Source organism: Prunus dulcis, chromosome 1 (genome assembly GCF_902201215.1).
Source record: "Prunus dulcis chromosome 1, ALMONDv2, whole genome shotgun sequence".
In the NCBI taxonomy this organism is placed as follows: domain Eukaryota; kingdom Viridiplantae; phylum Streptophyta; class Magnoliopsida; order Rosales; family Rosaceae; genus Prunus; species Prunus dulcis.
In genome coordinates, this window is record NC_047650.1 from 31676304 (window position 1) to 31690293 (window position 13990).

General features: G+C 36.4%; 2 protein-coding genes across 3 annotated transcripts; both read left to right on the forward strand.

Moving 5' to 3' along the window:
- Nucleotides 1-254: 254 nt before the first annotated feature.
- On the forward strand, nt 255-3516 carry LOC117616450 (enhancer of rudimentary homolog). Its single transcript, XM_034345775.1, has 4 exons — nt 255-483; nt 1177-1270; nt 2226-2346; nt 3138-3516. Exons 1-4 carry the CDS (start codon nt 481-483, stop codon nt 3226-3228), a joined length of 309 nt encoding a protein of 102 aa, XP_034201666.1. The 5' UTR covers nt 255-480; the 3' UTR covers nt 3229-3516.
- Nucleotides 3517-5894: 2378 nt separating this feature from the next.
- LOC117616663 (protein RRC1) lies at nt 5895-13987 on the forward strand. 2 transcript variants are annotated; one of them, XM_034346046.1, is made up of 18 exons: nt 5895-6184; nt 6393-6480; nt 6571-6706; nt 6884-6929; nt 8312-8372; nt 8461-8622; nt 9040-9159; nt 9270-9435; nt 9688-9800; nt 9995-10066; nt 10155-10376; nt 10561-10619; nt 10742-10826; nt 10908-11045; nt 11203-11427; nt 11519-12288; nt 12400-12566; nt 13113-13987. In XM_034346046.1, exons 2-18 carry the CDS (start codon nt 6406-6408, stop codon nt 13409-13411), a joined length of 2916 nt encoding a protein of 971 aa, XP_034201937.1. In that variant the 5' UTR covers nt 5895-6184; nt 6393-6405; the 3' UTR covers nt 13412-13987. The 2 variants fall into 2 exon arrangements, with proteins under 2 accessions (XP_034201937.1, XP_034201938.1); XM_034346047.1 differs by having other exon boundaries at nt 5944-6184; nt 8470-8622.
- Nucleotides 13988-13990: the final 3 nt, after the last annotated feature.

Sequence of the window (13990 nt, forward strand, 5' to 3'; positions counted from 1 at the left end):
GAGTAAGAGAGATAAGACCTCACCTAAAGACCATGTATAAGACCCTCACTATAGAATTTCGCCACTATAGAATCCTTGTTTTCTGATTGACTTGCGTATTTCGAACCAAAAAAAAAAAAAGACTTGCGTTTACCCGTCCAGCCCAAAGTCTTTCTTCGTTTCATTTTTAATTGTTTGTGGTCGGCAAGCCCCAAAAAAGTATTTCGATTTTTCCTTCTTTCCCCCATTTTTCAGTTTCTAGTCTATAATGCGAGAGAAAGTATACAAATCTAACGGTCAAGTCTCCATCCAAAGACTACAGAAACCAGATCTTAATTGTCTATTATGCCCTCAATTCTGACGAGGATCTAACCTAGTGGGCCACAGTGGCCCTGCTCAAGTCGTCTTACTCTCTCTTCCTCCCTCCCTGCGGTGGTCGCGTCGTTCCTACGAAGCCATAACATTATTGCGAGCTTCTGGTTCATCACTGTCAGCTCTCACATGGTAATCTAGTTCTTTTCCTTTCATTGATTTATTTTCTATATGTAAAGATACGAATCTCACTTTTCTCTCTGTAATTCCTACTATTCTTTGCAAGCATGTGGTTTCGTTCCTAAATCAAAGCCTTCCTTTTTGCCAAATTAGGGTTTTTGTTCTTTGTCATATTCTATGTCTCTTGCCTTTCAGTTTTTCCCTAAACCACCAATATAATGCTCTCTCGCATTCCTATAAAATTTTGGGCTAAAATTATATAAATTAGTCTTTTCAGCCTGAACCAGAGAATCTAGAAGTCTCTGGATAATCTTAATTGAGGTTATCTTTCTACTGTGTTTGAGAATATTGAAGTACCAGAGCCTGTTAGGTTTAAATTTTGTTTTTTTCCTTCTCTATTTCGATTTTTTTCTTCGTTTACTAGGGAACCAAACAGACAGCTAGGGTTCTAATTTGTGGTTTTTTCGAAGTTATATTTTAGAATATGAATGTTGGAGACCATGAGATAATATGAATTTTTCTTTTGAATTTTGTTGTCAAGCTTTACAATATAACAACTATATATATATAATGCTTCGCTTGATTTTGATTTGATATTATTGGTGTGAACAGTTCATTTCGTGTTTCATTGTAAGTTACTCTCGCGAGAAACATGCCCGTCTTGTTGGAATGTTGACTACGTTGTAATTTTATCATCATGTGTAGGCTAACAAGCACACCATCATTCTAATGCAAACTTCTCAGAACAAAGCAACTAGAACCTTTATGGACTATGATTCAATAAGTCAAGCAATGGATGGTATGTTTTATTTATGATGTTTGTCGTGGTTGGTCTTTTTTTGGATGAGTTTTGTTGTTATTAAACTATCATTATTACCATCATTCAAATCTTTTGGCTTTAAAGTGTATTTACCTAAAGCTAAAGGGAATATGAATGCTTCATCTTGCTATAAAATGAATTCTTACATAATAAAAAATGCTTGTGAGCTGCTAATTTCTCAAAATAAACTGAAGAAAGGGCATAGGTGATTTTATCTAGTAACAGAAAATGATACATTTACTTTCACCTCATAGGTTGAATAACTAAATTTTTTCATGAAAACTGAAAGATTTGATAATTAATCGGTAGGAAGTATTTGGGGTAATTGCTTGGCCATGTGAGAACTGTAGACCTGTACGGTGTAAAGAAATGAAAGATTAGTATGTCACTAGAGATATGAATGTCAACTTTTTCCCAACTCCCTATGGAAGATCCAGTGATTTGGAATAGAACTCACATAGGGGCACCTGAATAAATTTCCCTTCAGTGGTGTCTCTCCAGTATGGTTGAGTGCTGATCATGATTGATTGTGCAGCTGTCTAAGATAATAATTTTATTTAGTATTGGGATTTATAAGTTGCGAGAACATTACTATATTACATGTTTTATGATTAGTGTATTTGTGCTCAATGAAACATGATAACTCGTGTGACAAAGAAAACTTCCACTTCATATGAGAGAGAAAACAGGTTTCTTCCCTGTGTTCTCCCCCACCCCCCCCCCCCCCCCCTCCTCTCTCTCTTCTCTTTTTCTCTGTAAACATATGTTTATCTATATGTTTCTTGTGAGTTTTTTTAGCCTTCCTGGTTCACAGTTGGATACTAGTCATCTGTTTTGGGTGAAAGGCGTTGGAGGGCTCCCAAGACATAATGTCGTTATAACCATCATCTTTTTGTTTGCATTGACTAGAGGTTATGCTGTTGTGCATGTATAGGTATATGTGGACTGTATGAGAGGAAGCTGAGGGAGTTAAATCCAGCAATTAGAAATATCTCGTACGATATTGGAGATCTCTACAACTTTATTGATGGCCTCGCTGACATGAGTGCTTTAGTGTACGCCTCTCTCTCTCTCTCTCTCTCTCTCTCTCTCTCTCTCTCTCTCACACTCACTCACTCACACACACACACACACACACACACACAATATAGGCACCAAAATATGTATAGCCTTCTCACTGAACAATTTTTGTAGATTTATGTCAATGATCTTTGAATTTTGAGTTAGAAATGTTTACTATGTACCTACAGAAAAAAGGTGTAATATAAAAGTTAAATCATTACAGAGTATATGCATATTTGGCTATGTTGTCGAATTGGATTTTATTGATTGGTCTTTCGAAGAATTGGATCGTCTACCACGACATTGGTGGTTTAAATAATTTAAACTTTTGTATCAAACAGATGAGGTTTACACAGATGACTATCTGTTGAATGTGAATTTTGATCACGTATGATTATTTCCTGGATAGTACAAATTTATTTATTTATATTGTGAGTGCCTCACCTTATATATGTATATATATTTGAAGTTAACTTATTATAGTTGCATCAGGAAAGCACCTTTCCAGTTGAAAAGTTTAAAGTACGGACTCTTTTTTTCGGGTCACCAGGCTACATAGCTGTACAGGAGTTACCATAGGCCAGCCGTTATACTTTATTTTATCCGTCCGTCAAAGTCCCATCAGTTGGACAGCCTGTTTAGTTTGGGATGGGAAAGTGATAAGAACTGAACATGATCCATTGTGAAATTGAGATTAATAAAATCTGGGTCCATCAAGTTTTGTTTGCGGTGGCTGTTGCCTTGGGAGGACACTAACACTTCTCTTTCTGGTTTTGGTTTGCAGTTATGATCACTCAATTCAAGCTTATCTGCCGTATGACCGACAATGGATTAAACAACGGACACTTCGACATCTGCAGAAACTGGCACATTGACTAAAGTGATGCTGCAGATTAGTTCTGTAGCAATCCGCAAAAAAAAAAGAGGATTTGTAGACTTGAATCCATTATAAAGGGAATGGCTAATGGAGTGTATAATTTGTGACTATCTGGGCTTTGCATCTAGCATGGTGTTGTAACTTTTCTATTTGTGCGCATATCTTCAAAAGCAACTTTTGTTTCATAAGCTTGACGGTGGTGATAAGGCTCTTGTACTATTTAAAGAGGATATTTCTGAAATTAGGTTATGTCTAGTAAAAGAAAAAACAATGGTTCGAACGGCTCGGGCTGTGTTTGCAACAATTTTCGACTTTTAGCAAAGGCTTTCACTGACCGTTGCGAAAGCTCAACGACTAGCAACGGAAAAAGTGACGTGAAATCCAAGTCCATTATAATTTTGTTACTAAAAGTTGAATAACCGTCTTCGCAGCAAAAGGTGCAAAACCGTCATCTAAAACAGCACTGGCTACTTTTCTGCTGATTGAAGTGTTTCTCCTTCAGTTAGATTTTCCCCGGCAGTTTAGTAAACCCGGAGAGAAGAATTTGCTTACCATTTGTCCAATTTACTTTCCACCATGAAAATGGAGGAGCACTTTTCCATTTCATGAAATAACTTGTAAATCTAAATATCTTCTACAATAAACTCGACTGTTCAAACAAACTAGTGTTCTTAGAGGTTTAATCAAAACCAGTGGTCTTAGAGGTCTAATCAACACTAGTAATAATTTACGGTGTGTTTTGTAGAACAACAATGTTTTATTAATTTTCTTTGTACTAGCTTCTCCACATGCGCTCTCGCGTTTGTGAGAGGCTTTTAAAAAAAAAAAAATTTAATTCATTTTAGAATTAAAAAAAGATAATGGATAGTTGTGTTCCATAAAAATAGGATCCGTTATCTAATTTTTCTTTTAATTTTAATTTTTTAATATGAAAAAGTGTGAATTTATCATATTATCCATTTAATTAATAATTTTAATTCTTAATGTTTGCATTAACGAATGACATTTTCTGATATTTTAAATGTTTCACCATTCTCTGCCTTTTGCTTTATATATATATAGATGAATGGTAAAACCGGTGTGGTTGGACCTGTGACCTCTGAATAGATTCATAAATTTAGTACTTAGGTCTCGTTTTCATTTATTTATAAGTTATAACTAGCCTCTTGGCACATGCGTGAGCATGTGCCAATTGGTTTTATTTTTTATTTTTATTTTATTTTTAGAATTAAGAAAAAATAACATGGGTAGTTATCTATATATATAAAGCAAAAGACAAATAATGGTGAAACATTCAAAATACCAGAAAATACCCTTAGTTAATTCAAATATTAAGAATTGAAATTAATTAAATGAGGATAATATGGTAAATTCACTTTTTTTTTAAATTTAAAAAAATTAAAATTAAAAACAAAATTAGATAATAGGTCATACTTTTACGGAATATAACTACCCACATACTTTTACGGAACATAACTACCCATGTTTTCTTTTCTTAATTCTAAAAATAAAATAAAAAATAAAAAATAAAACCAATTGGCACATGCTTGAGGGGCTAGTGTTCCATAAAGGCAGGACCTATTATCTAATTTTGTTTTAATTTTAATTTTTTTGAAAATAAAAAAAAGTGAATTTACCATATTATCCTCATTTAATTAATTTCAATTCTTAATGTTTGAATTAACCAAGGGTATTTTCTGGTATTTTGAATGTTTCACCATTCTCTGTCTTTTGCTTTATATATATATAGATTCTCTTTGTCTAAATATAGTATTGGTACATAGCAAATTAGTTGCCTTTAGAGCAACTCCAGTAGGAGCGGCTAGCCCGGACAAGAGGCCCCCTAGCCCCTAATTCCGTTTCCAGTGGCCAATGCTTGCCAGGGTAAGTGCTGAGCTCCGCCAGTCTGGGCAAAGTCCAAGGCAAGATTTGCTTAGGCAAGATGACTTAATGTTATTGTGACGTTAGCAGCCAATTTAAATAACAAAAAAATGAATAAAAGAGGAAAAAAAATACAACAAAATATAAGATTTTTTAATTTATAAATACCGAGCCATATTTTTCACTTCTCAGCTCACATCAAAACTCTATACAATTTTTCTCATCATATCTCATGTGAATAGTGGTTATCATTGGGTTGCCATAGCAATGGATGGAAAACCAACAAAAAGATTGCTAAGGTAGACACTATTCATGTGAATTGTAATAGCTCTTGCCTCTCTTTACCTTTTGCCATGGCAAATGGATGGAAATACTTACAAGTAAGGGAAAACCAAATAACTTATTAACACTTGATAAAATAAGAACAACAATTAATTATTGTTTTAGTATTTTTTTTAAACTTATAAAAAGGTTAAATCAATATATATTTTTGGGCTTGGCCCAACTTTCCAGTGTGTCGATATTATAAATTAACTTAATATATGAAGCGGGGTTCGAATTCTAGTGCAAAGGGATGCACACGTCCTGACCAACTGACCTAACCAACATTTGCTAAAGTATCCATCCATGTCAAACTTGCATAATTTTAAGCGATTTTATAATAAAACTTTACCTCCAAAAATAGTAACTTTTTTCTATCCCTTTTCACATTAAGGATTTAATTAACATCTTTTTGTATTTAATAAAAACTTGTATATTTAAATTCTAATGACAAAATAATATGTATAAGGATATAATATATCGTACACCCGAATTTTATATATCTCCAATAGGCAAATAGTGTTGGTTTTACAGTAAGTCGGTACTCAGAAATCGATATAGCGGTCGAACCCCAAGTTTACGACTAGGGCTGCGGAGCCTCTTATGAAGTTCTGATCGTACACGACCTGCGTTTCATAGTCGTCGTCCTCCACGGTTTTGGTATTTGCAGAAGAGAGAGGCGGAATCGGAATCGGACTGGTAGGGTTAGGGCTTTGCAGGGTTAAAGTCTTTTCAACCCTGCCCGACTATCGGTAAGCTGATTTGATTCTGACGATTGAGCTAAAGAAATTTGGAATTTTGAAAGTCCTAGGCTTTACATAGTATGGATTTTTATTTCGGATGCAAATTTGGGTTTAAATAAATTATGAATTGGCGTTAAAGTATTGAATCTTGATGAATATTCTTTGTGCATTAAGCAAATGTTATAATTTTGAGGCATTTTGTCGAACTGATTTTCAGAAGCTGATGCAATATGAGTTCGTTCTCCATCACGCGGAAGAAGACTCCCTTCCAAAAGCACAGAGAGGAGGAAGAGGCAAAGAAAAAGGTGCCGCCATTGATTAACTGGTTGGCTTCTGCAAAAGAGAGATTTTTACTGACAAATTAGTGTTTTATTCTTTTATCTTTTCCCTTTTAGAGAGCGGAGGAGGAAACAGCTCGCTTATATAAGGAGTTTGTGGATTCATTTCAAGGGGATAACGCACCTGGGTCGAAGGCTTTTGTGCGAGGAGGAACAATCAATCCCAATGAGAAGGTGAAGGCGGATACTGAAGGTTAGTATAACTGAAGATCTCTATACTGCTTTTTTGTTAAAGTTCTGGTAGTTTCAGTCTTAGTGCTTTATTTTCCTATTATGTCATTTCACCCTATGGATAAGTAAAATAGCTTTCTATTATTATCGGGACACTTTAATAAAAACATGGACCTTTTTATTCATTCGCGGATGGCAGGTGAAAAGTCCAAAGATGGGGTATCTGTTCCAAAGAAGGGGAGTAGGTAAAGAAATGCTTTTGATTAACCATGTTGCAATACTCTTGACAAGGCATCATAACTAGGAGAGTTTTTGTGGTGATGATTTGATATCGTCAGATGGATTTTGTATTTTGAGGTTTGTAATTGTGTAAACTAGAAAAATGGAAAATGATAAGTGGGTTCTGATTTTATTCTTCTACTTAATGGCATCAAAATAGTCAAGTTTTGTCTCGAACAAACGATGATGCTATTCTGTTTCCAATCTTGAAAAGAAATGATAATCAAGTATTCAACTATAGATTTCAGATGAAACAAGCTTACTGTTCACTTATTTTTTCTTTTAACTCCTTTTCTATTTGTAAAGATGTATTGTGAGCTTGCTGTTATTCATTCATAGTTTATTGAATGTGATGACAATTTCTAGGTTTCTTGAATATCTTAAGTAAGCATATACTTCTAGTTTGTATATATATATATATATACACTTTGCATTTTTATATTTAGGCATTTTTTGAGTTGCTTCAATGTGTGCTTGAGACATATGAAGCCAATGATTATCTGCATTGGGTGAAACATATCTTAATGCATGGAGCGTAGAGCACAATAATCAGCAATTGGAGTTCGGCCACTGGCCTGGGCCTTGATAAACTAGATGGTACTGTCATGAAGTGGTAGTTCTGAAGCTGGAATGGTACTCACACAAATGCTTGATATGAAATGTTGTCAGTTATGTTACCCTGTATTGGTGTCAAAGTTAGAGTACTGTTCCATCTAGTGGAAACTTTTACTGTTTAAGTCTACATTGTCTGTATTCTCAATGTTATATAAACTCATTCAGTGACCTAGTCTGTAGTCACATAGCTGCTTTCGATTCATGAGTTGCAAGTTTAATGTGTCTGGATCAATAGCAATACCAAAAATTAGGCTTCAAAGCGGTTTATACTTCATTTGAAGTGAGAAAATCTAGTGTTCACCTGGAATTACTGCATTATGTTGCGGAAACAACGGAAATCTTGTGCCTGTTTGGATGAGATTTTAAATAATTTTCTATAGAAGTAGTGGAAAGCAGTAGCTTTTTTATGTTTTCTATAGTTTAGTTTTATAATTTCTGAACTAAAGCTGACGCTTCCTAAAAATTGTTCTGAAAGTCACTAATACATGTTTTCACTGTATTTCGCCTTCCGTGATTTTATTGCAAAAGTATTTTCAAATGAAGGAACCAAACAGGCCCAACAAGGTAGCGGTTTGCAAGGGCTTAGGCAGAAATAAGCTATAGTCGAATAGTTGATATAAGATTAATGTGTCTATATCTTCCACCCCTCCTCTCTTTTCCTATTTTATTTAATCATTGTCCAGGAAAAGAGCTTCGGTAACATGCAAGTTTGTCATTAAATTATCTTCTGCAGGTATGTTCCATACTTACCAACACCTTCTTTGCCATCCAAAGGGAAAGAATCTGAGAAGAAGGTCAGTATCCTAATGGTAGCAATGGCTTTCGTTTGTAGTTTTTCAAAGTGAATTTCCTAGCGTATTGATTCCTGACATTGTCAATCAGCCATTGCAGAGGGAGGAGGAGAAGCCGAGGGAGAAAGAAAAATTGAAGCCTCGAGAAATAGATAAATATATGGAGGAGAGGAAGCAGGATTACGAGATGAGGGATAAGCGAAATCAAGAGCGTGAACATTGGCGTGATGGGCGACCAATTGAGAATTCTGCAGTATGTGTTTCCCTTAATGAATCTGGTTTTCAATTTTCTACGAAAGATGATTTGGATGATATCTTTTTGTTTTAGTATAGGTTGTTATGAGTAACTGGGTTGCTTAAATGAGCAGGTCTGAATGTGTGGTGTTTTTTTTTTCGGGTGTAGCTTTTGAGCAAGGTCGTACAAAATGGTTTTAGGTTTAATGAGTGCATGCAAATACACTTTGGTATTGCGGATGCACATTTCATTTGTGTTTAGTGTTCTTATTATTTAGCTGTGTCTCCTAGAAGAATTTTTGATTTCTGTTAAATTATATCTGTATTATTTCTATATTTCATATAGATGTTTTATTTTGCATTGTTTTCTAGTTTTTTTTTATATAAATATATGTTAAATATTAGAAAGTATACTCACTATGCCATTCTTTTTCAGCCATCCAGTCGCTTTGATGAACTCCCTGATGAATTTGATCCAAGTGGAAAGCTTCTTGGATCATTTGATGATGGTGATCCACAAACTACTAATCTTTATGTTGGAAATCTTTCACCAAAGGTTTGGTCATTCTTTTTTTTTTTGGGTTTTTGGTTTTTTGACTTGGTGTTCTCTTGTGTATGATACAAAGAACTTGCCAATCTAAGTTATTATGTTCTTGATATCTCTAGGTTGACGAAAATTTTCTTTTGCGAACTTTTGGGAGATTTGGGCCAATTGCCAGTGTGAAAATAATGTGGCCTAGGACAGAAGAGGAGCGAAGGCGTCAAAGAAATTGTGGCTTTGTAGCTTTCATGAATAGAGCTGATGGACAGGCCGCGAAGGATGAAATGCAAGGTTTGGTTATTTCCAGTTACCGTAGAATTGATGGATTTCTCTTGACAGATGTTTGCAATGTGCATGAGTTGTTTTCTATGTGCAGATAGAGTTATCTCCCTAATTTGAAATCATGTTGCTCAGTAGTAATGCCACCTAGTAATTCACATAAAATTAACATTATATGCCGATGTTATGCCTTGCCTTGTTAACTTTTATGTACTGGGGAATGTATGGATAGGAAATGAATGAACAGGAATTTTGTGTGTGCAGGGGTGGTGGTTTATGAATATGAGTTGAAGATTGGGTGGGGCAAGTCTGTTGCTCTACCATCACAAGCACTACCTGCTCCCCCTCCAGGACATATGGCCATCAGGAGTAAGGAGGTTTGTTTCATTTTCATCATAAATTCTTTGGAATCAATTTGTAGTTGTAGATTGTTTGCATGTTGAAGTTCTTTTCGTGAATTTGATGCTTTCTAGCTAATTATTTGTGCCGTAGGGATTTGACATTCTCAGCATCACTTAAAGAGTTCACATTGGATTGTTGAAACTAACAACATTTTTTTTTTTGTTGACAGGGAGCAACTGTAATCTTGTCTGGTCCATCAGGCCCGCCTGTCACTTCTGTTCCCAGTCAAAATTCTGAACTGGTAATCTATCTAGTTCTTTTATAGTCTCTAGTTTTTTTTCCCCAATAGTGCAATCTTACCAATCTTTGTATGTGTTTATGGTGAATAGGTTCTTACTCCAAATGTTCCTGATATAACGGTTGTTCCACCAGAGGATGGTCACCTCCGCCATGTGGTTGATACAATGGCTTTGTATGTTCTGGATGGTGGATGTGCCTTTGAACAAGCTATTATGGAGAGAGGCAGAGGGAATCCTCTTTTCACGTTCTTGTTTGAGCTTGGCTCGAAAGAGCACACTTACTATGTTTGGAGGCTCTATTCATTTGCTCAGGTAACCTTTTGTTATGTGCGTGCACATGCATAATTTTCTTAGGCAGCCGTGTAAATAATTCCTATTTCTTGGTAAAAGGACATGTTTTTTGTTCTGAAGCTTGTGTATCATTGGTTGTTGAGTGACCTTAACTAATACTTTTTAAAGTTTCCTAGTATTAAAAATGTATATGACATAAATGCAGGGTGATACACTACAAAGGTGGCGAACAGAACCTTTCATTATGATTACTGGTAGTGGAAGGTAAATGCAACCTACTTTTTTCTCTTTCTATGACATTTATTGTGAAAGCTCGATAGGTTTGAGTAGTGAGATGGTGCCTTGGACCATAATACTGATCCAATGATATTTTATTTTATTTCCAGATGGATTCCACCACCTCTTCCGACAGTAAAGAGCCCAGAACATGGGAAAGAGGCTGGTACCACATATGCTGCAGGAAGAAGCAGGGTAATTTTCACACGCACAAGCAGGATGAATTTAATTCCTATATTTTCACGTGGTGTAACTTTCTTTTCATTAATATTGTAGCGTGTGGAGCCAGAACGAACGCTTACAGATTCGCAAAGGGATGAGTTTGAGGATATGTTACGTGCACTAACGTTAGAGAGAAGTCAGATAAAGGATGCTATGGGGTTTGCATTGGACAATGCTGATGCAGCTGGGGAGGTAAATGCGGATAATAGTCACTTATCAGTTTGTTATTCAACGTTACAGATATAAGCAGATATCTATTAATCAGTGGAGAGTTTCAATAGAAAAGAAAAGGAAGATAGAAAGACTAGTTCTGTGTGTACAATATTTCTCAGTCTGTTTTCTGTTGCAGATAGTTGAAGTTCTTACAGAATCTTTAACTCTCAAGGAGACGCCGATCCCAACCAAAGTAGCAAGACTCATGCTTGTCTCTGATGTGCTTCACAATAGCAGTGCTCCAGTAAAGAATGCATCTGCATATCGCACCAGATTTGAAGCAACATTACCAGACATAATGGAGAGCTTTAATGATTTGTATCGTAGCATAACAGGAAGGATCACCGCCGAGGCCCTTAAGGTAAGATGTACATGGCAATTTCATCTTGCTGTACTTACAATCATAAATTTTTCTCTGTGACGCCAATTAATCTTTACTTGAAATTCTGCAGGAAAGAGTTCTTAAAGTATTGCAAGTATGGTCAGACTGGTTTCTTTTTTCAGACGCTTATGTGAATGGATTACGGGCTACTTTTCTTCGGTCTGGTAACTCTGGTGTGGTCCCTTTTCACTCCATATGTGGTGATGCACCTGAAATAGACAAAAAGACCACCTCCGAAGATACAGGCGATGCTTGTAAAACCAATCAAGATGCTGCTTTAGCAATGGGCAAAGGAGCAGCTATGAGGGAGTTATTGAGTCTTCCCCTAGCTGAGTTGGAAAGACGCTGCAGACATAATGGATTATCTCTTGTTGGTGGTCGAGAAACAATGGTTGCACGATTGCTTAGTCTGGAAGAGGCAGAAAAACAAAGGGGTTATGAACTAGATGATGACTTGAAATATGCACAGAGCCATTCAAGTTCAGCTAGATATTCAAGTAGCCGCAGAGAAATGAATATTGAACCAGACTCTGTGGGAATATCTGCTCAAGGGAAAGGGTCCCTACCCTTGGTCCAAACCCTTCCAATTCCGCAGCCTGAACTAAAAGCTTTAACAAAGAAAGAAAAGAGTGATCCTGTTCTACCAGCCTCTAAATGGGCGCGAGAGGATGACGATAGTGATGATGAACAAAAGCGTAGTGCGAGGGATCTTGGGTTAAGCTACTCATCTTCTGGAAGTGAAAATGCTGGTGATGGTCCCAGTAAGGCCGATGAGATGGAGGTTGCAACTGATGCAAGCATTCCAGCACAACCTGACAGTGGAATAAGTGAGGAGCAGAGGTTGTATCTTAATTCTACATTGACATTCTGTCTAGTTTCATTTGTTAGGAAAAGCTGCTTTTAGGACCTTGTGAAATTGTGCTTATGTTTTGCTTGACTGTGTTACTGTAGGCAAAAGTTGAGACGTTTGGAAGTTGCTTTGATAGAATATCGTGAATCTCTCGAGGAGCGGGGAATAAAAAATCCTGAAGAAATTGAGAGGAAGGTTGCAATCCATCGGAAACGGCTTGAATCAGAGTATGGATTATCAGATTCCAGCGAAGATGCTTGTGGGAGTAGTAAGTGTTCATCTTAAGAATACAGAATATTATATGTGAGGAATCATGTGATATCTGTTTACTTTTATGTATGTTTCTTGTTCACTTTTGGTTTATCGGGTTATATCTTGCTGAGGTTCCCCCATCTCCTTTAGTTAATATACACACCTTTACTTGTGGTTCAGACTGTTTCAGGTGTTAACAACAGTATTAGTAATAAGCTTATAGTGATTTTTCGTGGGCACTCTCTCTCTCTCTCTCTCTCTCTCTCTCTCTCTCCTGTTTTTTTTTTTTTTCCTGAAAAAAAGACAAAAGTAGCTGCTCTGTTCCGCATATGAAGACTGATAAATGGAAGATTTTTGTAATTTATGAAATGAAATCAGTAACTGATAGACCTGTTTAATACAACATTAATCAAGTTTATCCTCACCCTACAACATTAGTCTAGGGACAACATTCTGTTGAGGTTGCGGTATTTGTCGGAAGTACTTGTTTTGTTTTTATTTATTTATTAATTTTATAATCCTTGATGTGTATCTTATAATTTGCCCCGTTTGGATTCTTTAGAGAGAACATCTTCAGAGAGGAAGGACAGACGGGATGATGATAATACTTCAAGAAAGCGGCACCGCAGTGGAAGCCAAAGTGATAGTCCGCTACAGAGATCGTCAAACAGAGATCGGGAGAGGGAACATGATTTGGACAGAGATCGGGAAAGACAGCGTGGTAGCGACAGAGATAGAGCCCATGATTTTGAAGGTGATAGGGTTCGGGACCGTGAAAAGAGTGGAAGTAGAGAGGGGGATGACCATGAGAGAGATAGAGGCAGAGAAAGAGACAGGGATAGGAGGAGACGAATGAAGTGAATCCTTGTCAACTTCCTTGGAAAAGAGTTGGGAATCTAGTGGGTAATTTTCCAAAATTGAACCTCTTGGGTCGTTCAGAAATTGAGGTGGGTGTTTTTAGATGAAGTTGATGTCCAGGCCAAGATGGAGTTAAGCTGGAGTCTGCTTTGGAAGAAGAAAGAAGAATTCTATGGTTACTTTGTGAAAAGCCGTTCCATCGTTTCTAGTATTAGTGACATCCTGTAAGAGGAAATCTAGTTCTTGGTAACCAATTGTTTGGGAATTACCTTATAATCACTTTAAGGTATCATATATCTCAGTTGTGTTGCGATGACCAAGGAGGGTAGGTATTTCTTTGCTTTTCAAATGCCACATTTTGGTACTGGTTTTGTAATCCACCAGGGGATGAGAAATGAAGCCATCAGAATCTTCCCCTAGTTTTTTGAAGTTCATTTCTCACCTGATCTTCTGTATGCGTTTGGCAATTACATGTACTTTGTATTTGATGGGACGCACTGACTGTTTTGATTCAAGTGTACAAGCAAAATCTCATATTTATTCTATTTACTAGAGGCTCGGTTACAGTTTCTTCTGCCACTC